At 47.6% G+C, this 23,730-nt stretch overlaps 1 protein-coding gene across 4 annotated transcripts; it reads right to left on the reverse strand.

Annotated features, from left to right (window-relative positions):
• Positions 1 to 87: 87 nt before the first annotated feature.
• On the reverse strand, positions 88 to 21,881 carry LRRC43 (leucine rich repeat containing 43). 4 transcript variants are annotated; one of them, XM_046641159.1, is made up of 13 exons: positions 21,789 to 21,881; positions 19,938 to 20,198; positions 18,819 to 18,929; positions 17,236 to 17,375; positions 14,807 to 15,045; positions 13,987 to 14,174; positions 13,168 to 13,403; positions 11,368 to 11,509; positions 11,067 to 11,192; positions 10,774 to 10,962; positions 10,286 to 10,316; positions 10,117 to 10,152; positions 88 to 222 (listed from the first exon to the last, which is right to left on the reverse strand). In XM_046641159.1, exons 1-13 carry the CDS (start codon positions 21,879 to 21,881, stop codon positions 95 to 97), a joined length of 1,920 nt encoding a protein of 639 aa, XP_046497115.1. In that variant the 3' UTR covers positions 88 to 94. The 4 variants fall into 4 exon arrangements, with proteins under 4 accessions (XP_046497115.1, XP_046497117.1, XP_046497118.1 ...); XM_046641161.1 differs by having other exon boundaries at positions 183 to 222; positions 10,053 to 10,152; XM_046641162.1 differs by lacking the exon at positions 88 to 222 and adding an exon at positions 5,246 to 5,484.
• Between the last annotated feature and the right edge of the window lie 1,849 nt (positions 21,882 to 23,730).

The raw sequence follows: 23,730 nt of genomic DNA on the forward strand, positions 1-23,730 counted from the left end.
CGCGCAGCCCCCTCCCCGCAGCCCCCGCTCCTGCCGCGCGGCGGCCAGACGGACACGGAGCCGGGGTGGTGAGAACAGCCTTTAATGCCGCGCCCTACAGGGAGAGCGCCCGGATCGCCTCCTCGGCCGAGCGGCACTGGTTCAGCTGGATCTGGACCTCCACCGTCAGAGGCTCGGGCTGGTAGTCGCCTTCGTACATTGAAAACACAGATTTTCTCTTTTCTGAGAAAATTAAAAACACGAGAATGTGAGTCCGCAGAGATGAGCGGGCCGGTTCTCGGCCGCCCTGGACAGAATCAGCGCACGTCCCCAGAACGCAAACCCGCCCTCCGTCCCGAGGGAGGCGCGGTTTCACAACCAGAGACCGGCCCTCGGGTCTTAACCGTAGTAAGGAATACAATTAAATCGCATCTAATTGGATCATTTAACGAGTCGCAACTGTCAGTTACAAGGCGAACCAGCTGCTTTTTTGTTGGAACACCGTTTTCACTTGAAAGAATACTGACAAACTACGGCCATTCAGACCTGAATATTTGGCAGATATTTCCTAAAAAACGAATAAAGTAAGCCCGACATTTCAGGGAAAACAACTGAAGCATTTTGATAATTAAATTTATAACACGAGCTTTCAAGTAGAAATTACAATACTGGAACATTGTATCTGCCACCATGAATTTAACAGTTTCCCAATACTCATAGACTTTTCTAATGATATGGGTGATGATATTAAAGAATGTGATTTTGGATAATGTATATTGAAACGTGTCAACAGTTGGAAGATCTGCATAACTCAGTGAACCAGTGTCTTACAAATAACCAATGCCTGGTGTTACAAATTGTCTATGGGTAAGACAACCATTCAAAATGCAATGTACACTGATGGATTTTTTAATATATATATAAATTTCTTTTATTTATTTATTTATTTTGGAGGAACATTAGCCCTGAGCTAACATCTGCCGCCAATCCTCCTCTTTTTTGCTGAGGAAGATTGGCCCTGAGCTCACATCCATGCCCGTCTTCCTCTACTTTATATGTGGGACGCCTACCACAGCATGGCGTGCCAAGCAGTGCCATGTCCACACCTGGGATCTGAACTGGGGAACCCCGGGCTGCTGAAGCAGAACCTGTGCATTTAACTGCTGCACCACCCGGCCGGCCCTGAGACTGATGGATTTTAACACAACTGATTATGAAAAAATTCATCCATAGAGATTCATTTTTCACATTGTAACCACCTTTTAAAAAACTAGTTGTCAAATTTGATGTAATATCCAAGACTATCCACAGTTATTTGAAGACCTATTAAAATACTCCCTTCTCCAATTCCACGTCCATGTGAGGTTGGATTTTCTTTGTCCACTTCAACCACAGCCACACATCACAAGAGACTGACTGCAGAAGCAGCTATGCAAATACAGCTATCCTCAATTAAGTCAGACACTAAAGACATTTGCAAAAATGTAATAAAAAAATATTCAAGATCGTCTTAACCCAGAAGCTCCATCAAAAATCACATGCCCATATTTGTACGGGTCTTGAAGTCCTCCGTGCTTTTTCAAAGTTGTTTTGACTATTCTGGGTCTTTTGAATTTCCAGATGAACTTTAAAACAGCTTGCTGATTTCTAAAAAAAAAAAAAAATCCCTCCAGGATTATGGTGGAGAGAGATTATGTTAAATCCGTAGATCAATTTGAAGGAAACGGACATCTTAACAATATCGAACCTCCTGATTCATGTACATAGTATCCATTTCCACTTATTTAGTTCTTTGATTTCTCCCAGGAACGTTTTGTAGTCTTCAGTGTACTTTGCCAGATTTATCCCTATTTCATATTTTTCAATGCTCTTGTAAATGGTATTGTTTTAAAATTTTAGTATCTGATTGTTTTTTGCTAGGATATGGAAATAACAATTAATTTTTGAATACTGACCCTGTATCCTTCAACCCTGTTAAACTCACTTATTAGTTTTAGGAGCTTTTCTAATACAGACATTTAGTGTTATAAATTTCTCTCTAAATACCACTTTGGTTATATCCTACTCATTTTGGTATTTTGTATTTTCATTTTCATTCAATTCAAACTACTTTTTTCATTTCCTTTTTATTTCTTCTTTGACCCATGGGTTATTTAGAAGTATGTTACTTAGTTTCCAAAAATTTGGGGATTTTACACATATCTTTCTGTTACTGATTTCTAATTTAATCCCACTATGGTCACAGAGGATATTTTGTATGACTTCACTTCTTTTAAACTTCTGAGACTTGTTTTATGACCCAGATTATGGAATACTTGGTTCCGCGTGCACTTAAAGACTGTGTATTCCCATGTTATTGGGTGGAGTACCCTATACGTGTCTGTTAGCTCAAGCTGATTGGCGGCGTGGTTCAAATCTTCTACATCCTTACTGATTGTCTGTCTACTTGTTCTAGCAATTACTTAGGGAGGTATGTTGAAATCTTTGAATTTTGGATTTGTCTGTTTCTCCATGTACTTCTATCAGTTTTTGTTTCACGTATTTTGAAGCTCAATTGTTAGATACATACATGCTTAGGATTGTTACATTCTCCTGATGAATCGACTCCTGTGTTATTATGAAATGACTCTTTTTATCCCTGACAATAGTCTTTGCTCAGCAATCTACGTTTTGTTTGTTTGTTTGTTTGTTTGTTTGAGGAAGATTAGTCCTGAGCTAACATCTGCTGCCAATCCTCCTCTTTTTGCTGAGGAAGACTGGCCCTGAGCTAACATCCATGCCCATCTTCCTCTATTTTATATGTGGGACCCCTGCCACAGCATGGCTTGACAAGCAGTGCATAGGTCCACACCCAGGATCCGAACCAGCAAATCCCGGGACTGCCCAAGAGGAATATGTGAACTTAACTGCTGTGCCACCAGGCTGGCACCTGAAAGCTACTTTGATACTAATACAGTCACTCTCATTTTCTTTTGATTAGTGTTAGCATAAATATCTTTTTCCATCCTTTTTAAATTTTTTATTATTTATTTTATTATTTTCCATTTTTATTATTTTTGTATCTTTATATTTAAAATGGGTTTCTGGTTAGCATATAGTTCAGGTCTTACATTTTTATGCAATCTGATCCTCTCTGCCTTTTATTTGGCTGTTTATACCATTAACATTTAGTGTGATTATTGATATGATTGGGATTGAGGCTACTATCTTGTTCCTTGTTTTCTATTTATCCCATGTGTTCTTTGTTTCTTTTTTCCACTTTCTTTTAGATTAACTGAATATTTTTATGATTTCTATTTTCTCTCTTTTGTTGGCTTGTTAGCTATAACTCTTTGTTATGCCATTTTAGTGGTTGTTTTAGAATTTATAATAAATATCTTTAACCTATCACAGTCTAGCTTCAAGTGACATTACACCACTTCACGGATAGTTTAAGAACCTTACAATGATGTACTTCCATTTCTCTCCTTACCCTACCCCTCACCTTTGTGCTATTATCATACATTTTATTTCTATATATGTTATCAGCACTATGATATAGTTATTTTTTGCATTAAACAATCAACTATCATTTAAAGTTTTTAAATAATAAGAGTATATTTACCCACAGTTACCATTTCCAGTGCTCTTGATGTCTCTGTACAGATCCAGATTTCACAACCTGGTATTATTTTTCTTCTGCTTAAAGGACTTTTTTTAAACATTTCTTGTGGTACAGGCATGCTGGTGATGGGTTCTTTCAGCATTTGTATGTCTGGAAAACTGTTCATTTAACCTTTGCTTTTGAAAGATATTTTTGTTGGGGAAAGAATTTTAAGTTGATAGCTATTTTTCTCTGATGTTTAAGATGTTCTTCCACTGTCTTCTAGTTTGCATTTTTTCTGATAGTAAATCTCCTGTCATCTTTATCTTAGTTTGTCTGTACGTAATGTGTCTTTTTTTCTCTGCCTGCTTTAAAAGTTTTCTCTTTGTCACTGATTTTAAGCATTTTTCTTATTATCTAGCTTGGTTTAGTTTTCTTCACGTTTCTTGTGTTTAGGGTTCATCGAACTTTTTGAATCTATGTGTTTATATGTTCCATCTAATTTGGAAATGTCTCAGCAATTATTTCTTCAGACATTCTTTCTGCCCTCCCCCCTTTCCTTTGGGGACTCCAACTGCATGGACATTAGCTCCTTTGAATTTGTCTCAAAATTCATTGATACTCTATTTTTTTCCAGCCATTTTTCTCTCTGAGTTTAATTCTGGATAGTTTCTACTGCTTCAAGTTTATTAATCTTTTCTTCTGCATTCTCAAAGCTGCCATTAATCCCATAGAGTATATTTTCCATGTGATATTGTAGTTTTCGTCTCTAAAAGTTTGACTTCTTTTATCTTCCATGTTGCTAGACAACATGGTCAGTCTTTTCTCTAGCTTTTTTTGTTTTTTTGAGGAAGATTAGCTCTGAGATAACTCCTGCCAATACCCCTCTTTTTGCTGAGGAATACAGGTCCTGAGCTAACATCTGTGCCCATCTTCCTCTACTTTTATACATGGGACGCCTACCACAGAATGGCTTTTGCCAAGTGGTGCCATGTCCGTACCCAGGATCTGAACTGGCGAAACTCGGGCCGCTGAGAAGCGGAACATGCAAACTTAACCGCTGTGCCACCAGGCCAGCCCCCTCTAGCTTTTTGAATATATGGAATTCAATTATGAAAACTGCTTTAAGGTCCTTGTCTACTAATTCTATCATATATGTTATTTCTGAGACAATTATGACTGGTAAATTCTCCCCATTATACGCTGAATTTTCTTACTCTTTTGCATGCCTAGTAATTTTTTAATTGGATGGCAGACATTGTGAATTTTAGCTTGGGCACTGGCTATTTTTGTATTTCTATCAACATCCTTGAGTTTGGTTTTAGGACACAGTTAAGTTAGATGCTTTCAGGTCTTTCTTTCCCTTCCTGCTCAAAATCTGTAGTGTTCCCCCAGGGAACTGTGCTCAATCTTTTTCTCTTCTCTGTCAACATAAGCTTACGTATTTTCATGGCTTTGAACACCACCTATAAGCTGATTCATTCCTTTAATCAATGTCTGTTGCTGGCCTACTATGTGCCTACTAGGCTGGGGGCTGGGGGCTTGTGTGACTTTAAATAATCCAGGCACAGCCCTTGCCCTCCTCTAGCTTCAGTGTAGTGGACAAGATAAAAATTAAACATTACACAGATTCACATCTCTACAGTTATCATTGTGATAAATACTATACAGGGAAACACAGGATCCTATGAAGAAAACAAGGGAGCCTACCCTAGTCCAGAGGCCCAGCTTCCCTGAAGAAGGGCCACTGACGCTGAGACCCGGCAGATGAAGAAGCAGCTGAGCAAGCAGGGTGGCAAGTGCGAAGTAAACATTCCCAGCAGACCTCTCGGGGCCTTGTGGGCCACGGGAATTTGGATTTTGTGATGTGGCCAGCAGGAAGTCAGGGAATAATTTTCAGCAGGGGAGTCACTCAGCCATATCTGCAAACGAGATTGGTCTGGCTGCTGTAGGAGGGACTGAGGGGCTGGGGGGAGGGAGGAGGTGCGGGAAGATGGCAATTGCAGTGGTCTGGGTGAAGAACTTGGTGGTCTGGAGGGGTGGCGGCAAAGGAGATGGAGACAGAGAAGTGGAATAAGCTCTATGGCCCTAGATGACAATGGGCAGGTGAGGGAAAGGCTTCTTGCATGCTCCACACGTTTCAACTTCATATATGCAAAACTGAGCTCAACGGGGGTGACGGCAGCAACATGGCAGAGTCAGCTGTTCCCTCTGTCTCTCCCTCTTCGAACTAGAACTAAGTGGACATTCATTGATCATTAGAGGATACCCACACAGCACATCAGGACGCCTGAGAGACCCGTGCAGCTACACATCCGAAAGTGGATGGACTACGCCCTGGGGAGGTGGTGGAGACAGATGAGCACTCTCTGGCCCCCCGGCAGCCCAGTACATGCATGTGACTGCTCGCCCAGCTGGAGTGCTCATATCACTGCTGCAGCCCTGAGGGTGGGAGTGAGCCTTGGCGCGACTGCAGGAACAGGTGATGGCAGCCCTGAGCCCCCAAGTGATAGCTTCCCTGTCCAGTGGGAGAGCGCACAGTGCTACACATTCCATAGGGAGTGGCTCAGGTTCGGACCCAGTGGAGAGGCCCCGCCCACCAAGTACAGAGGCTGGTCCAACCTAGAAGCAGATGGTGGCGGATCTGCGCACCTGGGCAAACGAGCTCCCAGCTGCTACAAATACCCATAGTACCACTGCAGCCCTGAAGCAGGGAGCACATCATGGCGGGACTGTGGGAGCAGGCAGCAGCAGCCCTGAGCCTCCACATGATTGTTTTCCCATTTGATGGGAGAGCCCACAGGGCTGCTGTGGTCCCAAGGAGTGGCCCAGGCTTGGAAAGGCACAGCTGACAGGGATCGCAGTGGGCTCAGAATACACAGCTCCTGCCCCCCACCCAGCAGCAGCAGTTGGAACCTGTGACCAAATACTATCACCACATGACAGCACAAATCCACTCCATCAAGTAGTATGAAGAAATATATTATTAGTCCAGACCAGAAGGAAAAAGATAAACACCCAGAAATCAAACCTGAAGGCACAGAAATCCATAATCTAAATGACAGAGAATTCAAAATAGCCATCATAAAAAAAACTCAGGGAGTTACAAGAAAACTCAGAAAGACAGTCCAAGAAATCAGGAGCAAAGTTAATTAACAGAGGGAATTCTTCACAGAAGAGACTGAAACTATAAAGGAAACCAATCAGAAATGTTGGAGATGAAAAACACAATGGATGAAATAATTTTTTCATCCATTTCATTTTTAAGGACTGTAAAAAAAACAGACCTGATATTATGAAGGACAGAATTAGCAATAGAGAGGACAGGAATATAGAAATGCTTCAGATGAAGGAGGAGAGAGAACTAAGGCTAAGAAGAAATGAAGAAATTTTCCAAGAAATATCTGACTCAATTTGGAAATGTAACATAAAGATTATAGGTATGCCAGAGGTAGAAGAGAGGGAGAAAGGAGCAGAAAGCTTGTTCAAAGAACTAATAGCTGAGAACTTCCTAAACCTGGAGGAGAAGCTGGAATTATGTGTAAATGAAGCCAATAGAAGCAGACTACATCAATGTATAAAGACCTTCTCCAAGACATTTTTAGTAAAACTGGCAAAAGTCAATGACAAAGAAAAAATATTAAGGGCAACAAGGCAGAAGGAAATAACCTACAAAGGAACCCCTATCAGGCTTTCAGTGAATTTCTCAGCAGAAACCTTACAGGCTAGGAGAGAATGGAATGATATATTCAAAATTCTGAAAGACAAAAACTTTCAGCCAAGAATACTCTATCCAGTGAAAATATCCTTCAGATATGGTGGAGAAATAAAAACTTTCCCAGATAAACGAAAACTGAGGGAGTTCATCGCCACAAGACCCCACCTACAAGATATGATCAAGAAGGCCCTCATACCTGAAAAAAAAGACGAAGAAAGGGCTTACAAAGCCTTGGGCAAGGAGATAAATAGGCAGGCAAAATCAGAAAATTGCAACTTTCTATCAGAACGGATTAACAAATACTTCATTATAACTCTAAAGATAAAGGGAAGGAAAACATCAAAAATAAATATAATCACTTCATTTTAACCACAAACTTACAACAACAACAACAACAAAAAAACAGAATAAATTGTGACAGCAAGTTAGAAGGGGAAGAGGAAGGGAATGGAACCTGCTTAGACTAAGCGAATAAGAGGCTATCAGAAAACGGACTAGCTCATCTATGAGATCTTTTATACAAACCTCACAAACCACTAAACAAAAAGTCAGAAGAGAGACACAAGTGACAAATAAAGATAAAACTGAGAAAACCATCATAGAGCCACCAAACTGAATTGGCACTCTGAAATACACGGCATGAGAAACAAGGGAAATACAGAACAACCAGAAAATCAGTGATAAAACGGCAGCATTAAGCCCTCATATGTCAATAATCACTCTAAATGTAAATGATTGAATTCCCCAATCAAAAGACACAGAGTGGCTGGATGGATTGAAAAACACGACCCAATAATATGCTGCCTCCAGGAAACACATCTCAGCTCTGAAGACAAACACAAGCTTGGAACGAAGGGATGGAAGACGATACTCCAAGCTAACGGCAAACAAAAGAAAGCAGGTGTTGCCATACTTATATCAGACAAAGCAGAGTTCAAGATAAAAAAGGCAATGAGAGACAAAGAGAAGCAGTATATAATGATAAAAGGGACACTCCACCAAGAGGACATAACACTTATAAATATACATGCACCTAACACAGGAGCCCCCAGTACATAAAGCAACTATTAATTGACCTAAAAGGAGAGATTACCAGCAACACAATAACAGTAGGGGACCTGAACACCCCACTTTCATCAATGGATGATCAACCAGACAGAAAATCAATAAGAAAATAATGGAACTAAATGAAACACTAGACCAGATGGACTTAACAGAAATGAATAGAACACTCCATCCAATATCGGCAGAACGCACATTCTTCTCAAGTGCACAAGGAACACTCTCAAAGATAGACCATATGTTGGGAAACAAGGCAAGCCTCAATAAATTGAAGAAGACTGAAATCATACCAGCATCTTTTCTGACCATAATGCTATGAAACTAGAAATCAACTACAAGAAAAAATCTGGGAAAGTGTTCACACCATCTCTGCACCAACACCTAAATCCTGGCCCTTATCATTTCTTGCCTTATACCTTTTGTTAGGTGAATATTTTTTCATTGAGATAAAATTCAACATTTTAACCATTTTAAAATCTACAGTGCAGGGGCCGGCCCAGTGGTGTAGTGGTTAAGTTCACACACTCCGCTTCAGTGGACGGGGGTTCGTGGGTTCGGATCCCAGGTGCAGACCTATACACTGTTCATTAAGCTGTGCTGTGGCGGCACCCCACATACAAAGTAGAGGAAGACTGGCAAACATGTTAGCTCAGGGCCAGTCTTCCTCACCAAAACCCCCCAAAACTACAGTTCAGTGGTTTCTAGCGTATTCACAATGTTGTACAATCATCGCTGCTATCTAATTCCAGAACATTTTTATCATCCTAAATGGAAACCCCGACCCACTAAGCAGTCACTCCCCAATCCCCCCTCCTCCAGCCCCTGACAATCACTAATCCGCTTTCAGTCTCTATGGATTTGCCTGTTCTGGACATTTCATACATATGGAATCAACAATATGTGGTCTTTTGTGTCTGGCTTCTTCACCTTAGCATCATGTTTTCAAGACTCATTCATGGTGTAGCAGGTGTCAGTCCTTCATTCCTTTTTGTGGCCAAATAATATCCCATTATATGGATGGACCACATTCATCTGTCGATGGCCTTTTGGGCTGTCTCCACTTTCCGGCTATTGTGAGTGATGCTGCTATGACCGGCCTTATTCTTCTGCAGCAGCCTCCCAGCTGGTCTCCCTGTCTCCTATCTCTCCCTCCAAGCCAGACAGTTCTTTCTAAACCTCAGACCTAAATCTTATCTATTTCAGACACTTCAGTGGCTGCCCATCGAACATAGAACAAATTCAGGCTCCTTAGACAGCAAATTGGGGCTAATGACCTGACGCAGGAACCAAGCAACCTCTGAGCCCCAAAGACCCTGGGCCAGTCCCACCTCTGACCCCCCTTTTCCACCTCAACCTGGCTCCTACCCCGGAATGCTTTCTTGCCCATAGTGTAACCTGCAGCAGGCCGCTCTTGTCTCAGGGCTGCAAAGACACAGAGTGTGTCCTTTGGGTGGGCATGGCCTTCCCACTGACCAGAAGATACGATTCTTCAACCATCCATTCCTTTGGTCTGAAATCAGGCTGATCCCTCAGCAGGTCCTGCTATGGTCTGAATGTGTGTCCCCCTAAAATTCATATGTGGAAATCCTAACCCCCAAAGGTGATGGTATTAGGAGATGGGGTCTTTGGGAGGTGATTAAGTCATGAGGGCGGAACCCTCATGAATGGGATTAGTGCCCTTATAAAAGAGGGTCCAAAGAGATCCCTCACCCCTTCCGTCACATGAGGACACAGCGAGAAGGTGCCGGCTATGAACCAGGAACAGGACACTTACCTGACGCTCCTGGCTTGGTCTTGGACTTCCCAGTCTCTAGAACGTTGAGAAATAAACATCTGTTGTTTATAAGGCGCCTGGCCTGCGGTACTCTGTCATAGTAGCCCAAACAGACCAAGGCAGGTCCTCAGTAAACACTCCCCGCTCACTTACTGTCATTGGCTCTCACCTTTTTTAGCTCTCTTAGGTTTCTTTGAGTCCTGAGAGAAAGAAGCACAAAAAGAGATGCTCACTGGAGTTGGGGGATGCTGGGAAAGGGGGGATGCAGATTCCAGTGCCATCTGGGGGTGGCTCCTGCCCCCTCCAGGGCCTCTCCTGGTCCAGGAAGGCAGGGCGGGGTCTCCTAGGGAGGAGCTGGCCTGACCCGCCCACCTGCCTGGCTCCTCGCACCTGAGAAGGCTGCTCAGCGTGCCAGGAACCCGCAGAGCTGGGAGCCTGGCAGCCTGGCTGCGTGACCCAAGGAGAGGCCCTCCTTCTCCCTGGCCTTCCTGTGCACTGGGGCCCTGCGGTTGCTGGGGCTTCTGGAGCGGGTCCGGGGGGCTCCGAGCCCCTCCTCCCCCAGCCCGTCTCCCCCTCCTTCCCACCACTTGGCCTGATGGCCTTTCCTCACTCAGCACCGGTTCTGTGGGGAGGGGTATGGCAGGGGCCCTACTGTACCCTGAGAAACGTCAGCCTGTCAGATTCCAAGGTGCGGATCACCCCAAAGTTGCACACGGTGGACACAAGCGGCTCCCCGACGAGCAGCGGCTCCAGGACCACTGCGCCGCTGCCCAGCACGCGCAGGATGGGCGGGTCCTGCTGGAGGTCCTTAGGAAGCTCTTTCTTCTTCTTGGATCCCTTCTGGTCCTGTGGGGAGAGGCCAGGAAGGTGGACAGGGCCGGGCAGGGACCGTGGCGAGAGGGTCCGTTGCCACTGCCCCAAGGTAGCACCCGGCGGCCGCTGGCTGGTACCTTAGCCACCTCTTTTCCCCCATTCAAATCTGTTCCCTTCTTGTCTTTCTTGTTCTTCTCCCCTTTTCCTTTCCTGGCAGACAAGGAAGCGTCGACAAGAGGCAGCCCCGCAGGCCAGGAGAGAACCTAGGGGACAGCAAGCGGCCTTGAGTGAACAGAGGGCCCCTTGGGGCTGGCTGGGATCTTTCTGGAAAAGGCACTGAGACCAGCCAACAAGGGAGGGGGGCTATAGATGCCCTGACAGAAAACCAGCACAGAGGAGAATGGGGGCAATGTGTCACGGTGAATTTCAGCTGCTCACCTTCTCCTCCACGACGGTCACCGTGGTTCCGGCCAGCAGGAAGGCCTTGAGTGGCACCAGGTCCTTGAGGGTGTGCTGCATCTCATAGTTACAGGGGATGACTTCTGCCCAGGGCTTGCGGACTGTGCTGAAGAGAACTGTCCTTGGGGAGGGGACATGAAGACATTGTGCCATTACCTAGGGGGTTGTGGCCGGGACCAGGGACCAAGCTGTGAGGGCCCTTTGAGAAGACGTTCACACACGTGCACAGCGTGACCCTGAGGGCCCAGCACCATCAGGAGGGCGGGGCTAGAAGGCGGGAGGGATATGGGCACAGAGGAGAAAGCAAAACCACAACTGCCAGCTGGAGCCTTCCCCCTGGGGCACGACTGTGTACTGAACAGCGATGGAAACCAACCAAACACAAATCAAAAGTTTTTAAAACTTCAGCAAAGTAGTAGTAAAAAAGTGAATTAGGGCTGGCCCCACCGCTAAGTGGCTGAGCTTGCACGCTCCGTGGCAGCGGCCCAGGGTTTCGCTGGTTCGGATCCTGGGTGCAGACATGGCGCCGCTCATCAGGCCGTGCTGAGGTGGCGTCCCACATAGCACAACCAGAAGGACCCACAACTAGAATATACAACTAGGTACTGGGGGGCTTTGGGGAGAAGAAGAAAAAAAATTGGCAACAGATGTTAGCTCAGGTGCCAATCTTAAAAAAATAAACAAATAAAGTAATTAATACTCTGGGATGAGTTAGACAGATGAGGGGAGGAAATTTTTTTTCTAATTTACGTAATTTTTAAAGTGGTAGAATTATTTGTGGCTCTTACTTTTTTGTTAGTCTTTCCAAAAATTAAAACAACAGCAAAAGCATCGTCGGCTGAGATTAACCCAGCCCCCTGGCACAGAATTGGCTGGTTCCATCACTGCCTTCTCTCCAGCAGCAAGGACAGCTGTTCCCTCTGTTCTGTCACCAGTGGGAACGGTGGCACTGCGTGTGGGCAATTTTAGCTCGCCCAGATTCCCAACAAGCCTGTACTGTTTACTTTCAGTTGAGGTTTTAAATAATTTTTATTAAATAATTCTTTTTTAAGAGAAGCTAGTTTCCCAGATTCCTTGAGGGCGTCAGCAGCAGAGTCCGAGTGAGACGAAAGCTCAGTGAACTGGATCTCAGTCACACGTTTTGTTTTCTGTACTCTGGTCACCAAAAGAGTCACGTAACAACAAAAGCTGAAAGCGAGAATTTTGTAAAAAATAAATAAATAAACCCAAACCAATACTCATTGAGAACTGACTCTAAGTTCCTATAAAATTCTTCAACTTCAAAAAAGATTCTTTATAAAATAAGAGAAAATGTGTGATACATATGAAGCCCGTGAGATGGACTAGATTGGACTTATTAAGACAAGCAAGAACCCAGGACTCAGGGCTGAAGACCCATACCACACGTTAGATGTCAGAATAAGTTCTAGATGAATTAAAAGATTAAACCGAAAAGGGTTTCAATCTTAAGGGCTGAAATGAAAAGGCTGTCCATTTCTTATCTCTCTGTGGACAAAGAAATGCGATCATTCAGAAAACCTTGGCCTTTCAGGGAAAGGAGGTGGAGCTGCCCTTTGAGTGGAAGGTGAGGAGTCTAGGAAAGAAGTGGAACACTCAACCCAAATGCACCCGCCGGGCTAATGGCCTGGAGGGTCCCTCTACCGAGAGAGCGTGGCCATAGTTGTTCAGAGTGGGCTCCTGGGAGGAGGCAGGCAGGTCTGAGCTCGCTGTGACCCCGGTGACCCCGGGCACCGCTCCCAGCCAGGTCTCCATCCTTACCCTGGGGATGGGCAGAGCCGGGGATCTGTAAGCGGCCGCAACTTGGCCAACTCTTCTGCGGAGTCTGTCAACCTGGGCAAGGGCGCCGACCCGCCCGAGACGAGGGACTCCTCCTCCAGCTCTCCCGACTGGGTCTGGGTAGTCAGCCCAGACTCTAGAGAGCCTTCAGCCTCTCCGATGACCTCTTCAGGAAACTCCTCGCCTAACTGCTCCATGATGAGAGAGGGACTGACAATCTGCCAGAGAAGACAGAGAAACCTGTCCAGGGCTGCTCTCTTCAGACTTCTCCTCTGACGCAATGTGAACGTGTGTGCACAGGTATCAGTGTCTGGATGAATTGGAAGATGAGCAAACACGTGAAGTTAGGCTGCAGGAAGTTTAAAAAAAATGCCAGTCTTGTTTCTTGAGTGATCTATGTTAGAGTAAAAACAGCAAAAATAACAACTTCCGCATGAAATAAGAGATGCCCACATTTCTCCTGGTCAGACGACATCCTCGGGTTTCACTTCGATGGGAAGGAGAAGGGAGCTGCAGGGGAGCTGGAGAATGGGGCTGGGAGCATCAGCCTAGAAGTGAAATTCTGGGCTGCTCGCTTGTTAGGCTCCTATTTCAAGGCGGACAGAAGGGGTAAGCACGGATGAGAATTACTCCAGCTGCAGCAAGGGGCTGAGCGGAAGCCAGTTCTCTGCTCGGAACAGGTATGAATCAGAAAGACCCATGTTAAGGGATTTCCTGGTCCCCAAGAAGCTGTTCTGCCTGCACAGGAGATCCCATGGACCCCCAAGTAGAGGCCCCCATATTCTCAGGAAAGGCACACACCTCAGCCAGCACGCCACCATATTTTTTTCCTTCATCTTCTTCATCTTCCACAAAATCGTAGGTCACATAATAGCTGTAAGTGATAAAAGGGCCTTGGGGCCCTGGTTCTGGATCTAGGACAGAGGTGTCGGGGACCCCTCTGACATTTCCAATAGTCACCACAAACTGTGCCTCGCGTGGCAGGAGATCTGCAGGGGGAACGAGCAGGAGTGAGGGGAGCCACCGAGACGGAAGCTGCAAGACAAACAGCACGAGAGGGCGGGGCGAGCCTAGCATCCATGCAGGGCTGAGCCTCAGAGTTTGCAGACTTGCAAATTTGTTCTACGTTCCAACAGTGACTTAGTAAGTCTCCTTTCGGTAAGACACCCCTCTTAAGCCTGTTTCTTGCTCTGTATAATGGGAATGACAGTAGCTGCTTTGCAGGACGGGTACAGATCAAGAATACATGTTACCTGAGCAGGTGTCTGGCACTAAGCCGGTGTAGCTATGTTATGCATTTTGTCACCCTGACCTTGAGAAGGCTCTCCTGCAGCTTGTGGCGTGGGCCACAAGGGGGTGATCTCAGGCCACCATGGAAGTGAAGAAACTGATGTAACGAATGTTTCCCATTTGCCTCAGAAGGGAAGGGACCACAGTGGTCCCAACCTCCCTACCACTCCTGTCCCCAAATCTCAACCACGGGGATCAAAATCTGGGAGAGCGCTCTGACCAAGGAGGTGAGCTACACTTGACTAGGGGAGTTGTGGGGACAGATGGGCACACGCCCCCAGCAGGATGTCAGATGCCGGCTCCCCTCCGCCGTGCACATCAGCACCCTCACCCCCACTGTGGCTGAGGTCCCGGAACAGGTGCTTCTCATTGGGAGACACGGTGATGTCGTCCAGCACGCAGAGCCGGGACAGGCTGTCGATGGTGAAGCCTCTGTAGTAGGGCACCAGGGCCAGCGGGTTCCCCTGAAGCACCAGCAGCCGCAGGTGCTGAAGCGTGCTGAGGCTGGCGATCAGGCTCTGCAGGTCCGTCAGGTTGTTGAAGCCCAGGTCCAGAGAGACGAGGGTGGGCCTAGAAGGTGAGCAGGACTGTTCAGGAGTCAAGAGGCCAGGTGAGCAAAGGGCTGGTGACAGGGACCTGTGGTCTTGCTGCCTGGCCTGTCCTGCCCAGCATCCCCCAGCACCCCGTGTCCAGGACAGACGGAAGGCTTGATACTAAGAGCAGGAGGGGAGACTGCCCATCCTTGAATCACACGCCTTGTGCTGCCCTTGACCCAAGTCGACCCCCTTTCCGGAAGGACCTCCTGGTTCTACTGTCCCCTCTCCGCGACATTGCCATCCTCACCGTGGTGCAGACGGCCCCGTCACATCCTGCCACCACCTGACTTCTATTTATAGGGATCTTCTCATTTCAGTTAAACATCTTGGTCTCTCCTGGAGAGCCTGACAGGGTGTTGTACATCTAGAAGGTTCTCAACAAAGACTGACAGACTGGCAAGGAAGACAGAGGGAAGCCACAGTGGGGAGGAGCAATGGGTGAGGACGGAGAGCTGGGTAGATACGGGGACCTTGAAAGACGGTCTGGAGGCTCTTGAGGGGTCTAGAGGCCGGAGGGCACTTTCCAAGGCCGGGCATGTGCATGACCACAGGAAGCTATCTGGTTCACTTCTTGGGGCCCTCAGGTGAAGAAGAAGATGCCAGTGAGGACAAAGGAGGCGCCCGCCAGCTCAGCCCAGTGAAGAAGGCCAGGACGAGAGTCGGGCGGCTTTCCTGCACAGACTAGAAAGCAAACTGATTCCAGCTCTGAGGACAGAGGCACAAAAACACAAGGGGGCGCCCCCTCAGCACAACCTTCCACAACCACAGCCGACGGGCCCCCGGACGGAACTCAGGTACCTCACTGCGTCTTCCTCCCCTCCCTCCCGGGCCCGTCCTGCCCGTGGTGTTGGCCACATAGTCAACGGGAAATACACTGGAAGACTGCTTTGTGGGGACCAGCACGCAGACGTCACCCCAAATCAGCCTTCTTCAAGAGAACTGGGGGAAACACCAGCAACACTGATTCACAAGAAGTGTACCCTCTTTTTAATCTCAAAACAGTGAAAGATGGAGGTTCCGCATATATGTTTCCACGAAATGCACACCGAGCTTTAAGCGGGTTACCTCATGGTGAGCGTGTTTTCCAAATGAAAAATCAGAACACTTGGTACTCAGTCCACAGCACGAGTCTGAAGCCAGCTGTCAGAGGAAGTCCAAAGTGTCGTCTCCTTCCTGCGCTATGTTCCCTGACAGCTACAGTCTATGGACAAGGGGTCCCGAATCGTATGCAGCCAAGACTGTAGAGGCAGCTTGGCCAAGAGCAGGAGGAGGGAGAAGGAAATTACGGTGAGAGAGAGGAACCTCCCAAGAGTGTACATGGTCGGGTCACCCAGGAGAGCATTCCTAGGTCACCCAGGAGAGCAGGGAAGTGACATTGACCCTCGCCTTCTGCCCCTTCCGGGCTGTGAAGGGAACGACAGCGAGCCTAAGCCCATGGAAGTGCTACCCAGGATGCTGAAACCCTGGGAATCTTCCAGCATGCTCTGACAAGCCTTCCTGGCCCCCCTTCCTCTAATGGCCTTTCACAGGGGGGTCTGATCCCCTCTTACTTCTCAGATCCAGGGTGTTCAGCTTCCCACTGCTCACCCACCAAGGAGACAAAGTCAGACATCAATAACTGGGAGGTGACTATCCTGCACAACCTCAAATGCACACTGACCTTTCAATCCCAGTGGCACATCCAGATCCCACCCAGAGCTGTCCGCACGCAGGGCAGCGGTGCCCACTTCAGGGCAGTGTCGCCCCCTAGTGGACATTTGGCACTGTCTGGAAACATTTTGGTTGCGAGAATCGGTGTGGGTGGGTGCTCCTGGCATCTGTGGGTGGAGGCCAGGGATGCTGCTCAACAGCCTACGGTGCAGAAGACAGCCCCACAGCGAAGAATGATCCAGCCCAAACGTCACCAGTGCCCAAGTCCCCACGCTAAAGCACGGCATCAAAGCCAAAGGTCTCACTCACTCCCACTACCTCTTGGTACCCGCTGCTGGGCTTCAGTGGGATTTTTTATGGGTCAGAGAAATAAATCCTAGGTCTGGAGTTGGCCGCCAACCAGGAGTTCTTATAGCAAAGAGCAAAGTTGGGATCGTCAAGCCGCCAGGGTAGAATCACCCAGATCTAAGGCTTAATGCTTCCTCTCTCTTTCCATTTGGGGCTCTTGAGTTACCAGTGATCCGCGGTGACATACAGACTTTCCAAGGGGCCCAGAAGTTTGTTGTGACCTAAGCCCAAGTGCTGGAGGCACGGGGGTGGGCGGGCACACAGACACTCCATGCTGGTGACCTCATTGCCGTAGAGCTCCAACACCTGCGACAGAGCAGAGAGACAGGGCCTGTGAGGCCAGTCCCACTGAGTCCCCAGCCTTCCTTCCACCTGGGACACCGAGGGGAGAAGTTATGACGCACTCATGCCACGCCTCCCTGCGTCCAACTGGACTCCCTTTCAAACATCCGGGAAGAAAGTATGCCTACGGCAGGTGTTGGAAAGTTTCTTTTCCTTTTGTGGAGGAAACTTTAAAGTTTGGAATGGGAGGTGATGTTGGAGAGGGTGGGAGGGGACACGAATAACATCTTGGCAACTTGTCAACCCCTGGCAATGCATCTCTGGGAAAGCCAAAGGGACCCCGGAAGGAATAGGAATAAACTCAAAGATAACAGCCAACACTCGCCTTTCTCCACCAAGGCCCTGCCTGGTTTTTTCTTGAGAATGGCATTGAGCCATATTTCTGAGTCCCTTCTGCCACTAAGTCTACTAATGTCAACATTTAATTTAAAATTGAGACCATTTTGACATGCTCAGCTGAAGACTCATAATAAAGCCTGGCCTACAGTCATTCATTCATTCATTCATTTTGGTGAGAAAGATTGGCCCTGAGCTAACATCCGTGGCCAACCTTCCTCTATTTTGTATATGGGATGCTGCCACAGCATAGCTTGATAAGCAGCATGTAGGTCCGTGTCCAGGATCTGAACCTGTGAACCCCAGGGCCCTGAAGTGGAGTGCACGAACTTAACCACTATGCCACTAGGCCGGCTCTCTGGCCTACATTTTTTTAAACAATTTTTTATTGTGGTAAAATATACATAACATGATTTGCCATTTTAACCACTTTTCAGCATACAATTCAGGGGCATTAAGTACTTTCACATTGTCGGACAGTCATCATCATTAGCTATCTCCAAAACTTTTCATCACCCAAACAGAAACTCTGTGCCTGTTAAGCAATAACTCCCCATTGCCCGCCCCGTGCACGTCATAACCTCTAATCTATTTTCAATCTCTGTGCACTTGCCTCTTCTAGATATTTCATGTAAGCGGAACCGTCTAGTATGTGGCCTTTTGTGTCTGGCCTCTTTCTTTCAGCATAATGTTTTCAAGGTTCATCCATGTTGGAGCACGGGTCATTCCTTCTTTGACTAAATAATATTCCACTGTATGGACAGACATGTTTATCTTATTTGTCCATTCATCTACTGATAGACACTTGGGTTGTCTCCACCTTTTGGCTATTGTGAATAACGCTGCTATGCAGATGGCATCCAAGAATCTGTTTGAGTCCCTGCCTTCAATCCATCTGGGCACATACCTAAGAATGGAATTGCTGGGTCATATGGAAACTCTACTTTTTGAGGAATCTGGTCTATGTCTTAAAAGCCTGGCGCTGGCTCTTAGGACATAGCCGCAATGGCCAAAGCTTCTGTGCATGGGGCAGGGCCGGGCAGGGCCGGGCAGGGCCCTGGGCTCCTTTACCTTGAGAGTGGGGGGCAGATTGACGGCGTCGATCTCCTTGATTCGATTAGCACTCAGGATCAACTCTTCCAGCTTCGTAAATTTCAGGAGGTCTTTATCCACCAGGCTCACCTGGAAGGGAAGAAAAGGTAGCTAAGAGCTCCCGTGGGCAAGGCTGCACTGGAGCAGAAGCCAAGTCTTACCCATCTTCAGAGACTTACCTCCCAACCCCCCGAACCCCTCCCCTCTCCTGGAAGCCTTTCCTGCATTGTTCTGCCAGGATCCAAGTGCCTCGTCCTTGCAGTGACCTCTCACCTCTTCAACTCTCACCCCCTCCTCTGACTGTAGGGGTTATACAACTTCCAGCTCAGTGTCCTGTGTTGGTCTGTGAGCTCCTGAGGGCAGGAACCCCATCTTCTTTGCTGTCTACCCCGGAGCCACAGTGAACACTAAGACTATAAGTTTACACAGCAGGGTCAGACCAGAAGCTTCAGGGGCCCATCCATGAATCCTCAGTTCCCTGTGGCCTCAAAGACATCAGAGGCCCTTCCTGGCTAGGCTCTCTTTTCTAAGGTGACCAACTGTGCCAGCAGGCCCAGGATTGAGGGGTTCCCAGTGCTAACACCAGGAGAATCCCAGGCAACCTGGCACAGGTTGCTCCCTCTCCTCATGCCCCAGGACTGTGTAAATTCAGTTTCTCCAGGAAAGGAGAAGCAAGCTCAGGAAGGCCGAGACCAAGTTCCTGTGCAATTTTGGGGCTCTGTTACGGATATAAGTAAAGAAGGCTTTTCAGTACCAGAAATTAATATAGTACTATGCCAACGCCCCCAACCCCTGGTCCCCACAGTTTAAATTAAGCAGAATCAATATGGACCATGAAAAGTCTTGACTAGGACCCAGGAGGGCTGACTGTAGGGTGCGCCAGAAGTCAGGTGTAGAAGATACATAGTGGACTCCCCACCAGGGAGAAGGAAGACAACACTTAACAAAGAATAAGTGGGCAGCTGGCCCTGCTTGGTAGGAAGCTGGTGAGATGAATTAGACAGAGGGCAGAGCTATCGCCCCATCCTCCCTCCCACTTAATGCCTGGGTCTTACCACTAAGTACCGTCATGGGAATGGCCTCCCTCACAGCACTCACATGCTTGTTCACCATCCGTAGGGACTTGAAGTAAGAGTAGAAGAAGGTGTCTTTGAGCCTCAGTGGATTCTGGATGGCCAGTTCTCTCAGAAAATGGTCCTCTTTACTTGAGCCCTCCAGCAGAGCCCAGGGTGAGTGGGGGCTGCGGACCAGGTCCAGCAGAGCCTCCATTGTCTCCTCCCCGGGGCTCGCAGCCTCCTCCTCTCTGGGGGTCAGCTCCCTCCATGTTCGCCAAGTTTGAGGAAGAAAGCGTGACTTATTCTGCAATAGTGGAGGTGGAAAATTTCTCTAGTTACGGCTCAGCCCTCTCAAGGATTCGAAAGTCTCCAAATAAAACAGATTATAAAATAGGAGGATCAAGGATAAGCGTTTAGAAATTTGGATGAGTAATTGATACTTTTGACTGATTATTAGCCATGGACATAACTACAGATGAGAGAAGATACAAAATAATAAAAAGGTCCATTCCTAGCTTTATGAGTTTACTCTAAAACTGGGAGCCTTGAAGATGCAAGTAAAAGTGACTAAACATTTAATGCAAAATTTATGTACTAGAAGCCAGGAGGGGCAAAAGGCAATCTGTGGGAGGTAACCGATCAAGGAAAGGTGTTTGAAGAAGAGCCGGCAAGGTTGGAAAGGTAAATTCAGATCCTTTAGATGCCATAAGTGGATGATGAAAGACTTCGTCCCAGAGTTTACTTTCTCCCATCCCTTCCTCCAGGAGACTCTTAAGAGACATCTAAGAAACCCTAAAGCTCAGCACAATGCCAGGCACACAGTAGGTGCTCAACTGATGTTTGTTGCTTAAACGAACAAATGGATTAGTTCCCTGATTGGTCTCTCAATTTTATACTCTGTGAAAATGGGAACACTGACTTCTCCCTAGGGCCGACAAGTGTGGCCAGCCCAGCTTCCCACCAAGACCACAGAAACCTTTCAGGACCCGCATGAGACTCCTGTGCCCACTTGAGGAGCCTGGGTTCTCAACGTCATGCTCCTCCTCCCTGCCACGTGCACCCAGCTGATGAGGATGGCCCTAACCGCCAGCAATGCTCTCAGGATGAGTGCACACATCAAAGTAGGAGAGAAAGGGACCTTCTTGGACAGTAAAGCGCCATTCTTCGTCTTGAAGCTGTCACAACTATGCCCAGAGCCTTATTTCGTTCTGCCTCCCCAAAGCCCTGGAAGCATGGGGGGAGGGCGCAGATGCACCTGCTCTAGCCTTCCTGAGCCACCACTCGCTCCCCAGGGGAAAGCTTTAGGAGGGAAGGGCCTCTGCCCTCAGAGACACGGAGACAGGGACGGAAGGCGGAAGCCGCTTCTCCCACATCCACCCGCCTCCGTAGCATCCGAACAGGGCCTGCTCAGGACCATCGCCCCCACGCGGCTCGGGGCTCTCGTTCTGTGCTCTGGGGCTCTTGAAGGGTGAGCAGCTCTTCGCCCACACGAAAGCTTTTCACTCCAAAAGGAGCGTGGTGTCTTTAAGAGAGCGAGAGGCCCTGCCCCAGGTCAGCCCGAGGTGCTCAGGATGGGGTCTCTGCCCTCCACCCCCGGGGTCAGCGCCCACAAGCCTAGGCGGGTAGGGAGGGGGGAAGGGGGGCCTATTCGGTCCAGCCCTGCAGAGTCCCACCCCCACCCCAGGTCAGGCCGCCCGCTAAACGCCCAGATGCGAACCTCCTCTCAGGTCCTCCAGATCAGCCAACTCCCGGGGCTGGCGGACCCCACAGCCCCCGGGCCAACCCCACCCCGGCCCCGCTCCCAGTCCCCAGGCCCTGGCCTGGCCCCTGATCCGTCCCCTCCGGCTCCCAGACCCCCTGAGTCCCTCCGCCGCCGCCCGCGCCGGCGCCGCACCCAGCTGCCGGTGCCGCACGGGAACTCGCGCAGACACAGCTGCCGCAGGTGCTCGCGGACCGCGGCGCTCAAGGTCCGGGTGGGCTCCTCCATGCCGGCGCACACCGTTGCTAGGCAACCGCCCGGACGCGCGCGCCGGGGCCGGGCATCGGCTCCAGGCGGCTGTGGCCGCAGAGGTGCAGGCGCTCCCGGAACCCACGACTTCCCGGTGCGTGCACACTTCTCCGGCCAGGAATCAGAGACCCGGACTCGGTCCCCAACGACCTGGTTTTCTCTTCTGACCTTATCTGCGCTCGCAGCTGTAAAATTGGGCTAAGAGTACCCTTCCCTCTACAGCCACGGGGTTATAACTTGCGTAGCTTCCAGCAGGTGTTGAGCGCTTCCCATATGCTAGTCTGTTTCCATTTCTCCTCCGCAGCACCCTTCGAGGAAAGTGCTAATTCTTATCCCCATTTGATCGATCTGGAAAGGAGAAATGAGCGCAAGGTCAAACAATCCTAACACTCTAATCAATGGATTCCAAGGTGGAGCTCTTCATTCCTCGAGTCAGGGGTTTATCACTGTCTCCTGTATAACACATTTCTGTCTGTCTGTATAACCGGTGTAGCACCAAGACCCCATTTTGATGCAATCTTATTCACCTCTCCATTCTCAGAGCCTCTAGGCCACTGCCGGCCACACAGTAGGGGCTCCTGGGCACCGGTTGTGAACTTCATGGGATAAGATGATTCTGAAAATTTGGAAATGCAACATCTTTATTGGATTATGATTTACACACTATAAAGTTCATCCGTTTAAAGTGTACAATTCTGCAGTTATTAGTATATTCATAGTGCCACTATATTCGTAGTGCAACTATAATTTTCAACGTCTTCTGTTCCCTAAAAGGAAACCCTGTCCCCGTTAACCAGTCATTCCCCATTCCCCCACCTGCCCAGCCCCAGGCAACCACTAAAATGCCTTCTGTCTCTATGGACTTGCCTCTTCTAGACATTTCATGTAAGTGGAATCATGCAATCTGTATCCTCTTGTGTCTGGCTTCTTTCGGTTAGCATAATGTTTTCAAAGTCCGTCCATATTGTAGCAGGTGTCAGTGCTTCACGCCTTTCTCTGGCTGAGTGATATTCCAGTGCACGGATAGACTGCATTCTGTTTATCCATTCATCAGGTGATGGACATTTGGGTTGTTTCCACTTTTTGGCTCTTTTGAATAATGCTCTACGAACATTTGTGTTCAAGTTTTTGCGTCAACATATGTTTTCATTTTCATTCCTAGGGTAGATACCTAGGAATCAAATTACTGGGTCACATGGTAACTCAATGTTTAACACTTTGAGGAACTGCCAAATTATTTTATACAGAATCTGCACCATTTTACCTTCCCACCAGCAATATATGAATGTTCTGATTTTTTCATATCCTCACCAACACATATTATTTACATTTTTTTATGATAGCCATCTTAGTAGGTGTGAAGTATCTCATTGTAGTTTTTAATTTGCATTTCCCTAAGGCCTGACTAATAATATTGAGCATCTTTTCATGGGCTTATTGGCCATTTGTATGTCTTCTTTGGAGAAATGTCTATTCAAATCCTTTAGTCATTTTTAAATTGGGTTATTTGTCTTTTTATTGTTGAGTTGTAAGTTTTTTTTACATATTCTGGATACTAGTCCCTTGTTTTATACTTGATTTGCAAGTATTTTCTCCCATTTCTGTGGGTCATCTTTTCAATTTCTTGATAGTGTCCTTTGACACACAGAAGTTTTTAATTTTGATAAAGTTTGTCTGTTTTTTTCTTTGGTCGCTTGTGTTTTTGGTGTCATTTTAAAGAAACCATTACCTAATCCATAAAATTGAGTTTTGAGCATGAAGCCAAGAATGAAAAAGTTAAAATCTCTACTAGGGCAAAAACTTTGAGATGAGCTTTGCTGATCTCAGT

The sequence above is a fragment of the Equus quagga genome, chromosome 15 (assembly GCF_021613505.1).
Source record: "Equus quagga isolate Etosha38 chromosome 15, UCLA_HA_Equagga_1.0, whole genome shotgun sequence".
Lineage (NCBI taxonomy): Eukaryota > Metazoa > Chordata > Mammalia > Perissodactyla > Equidae > Equus > Equus quagga.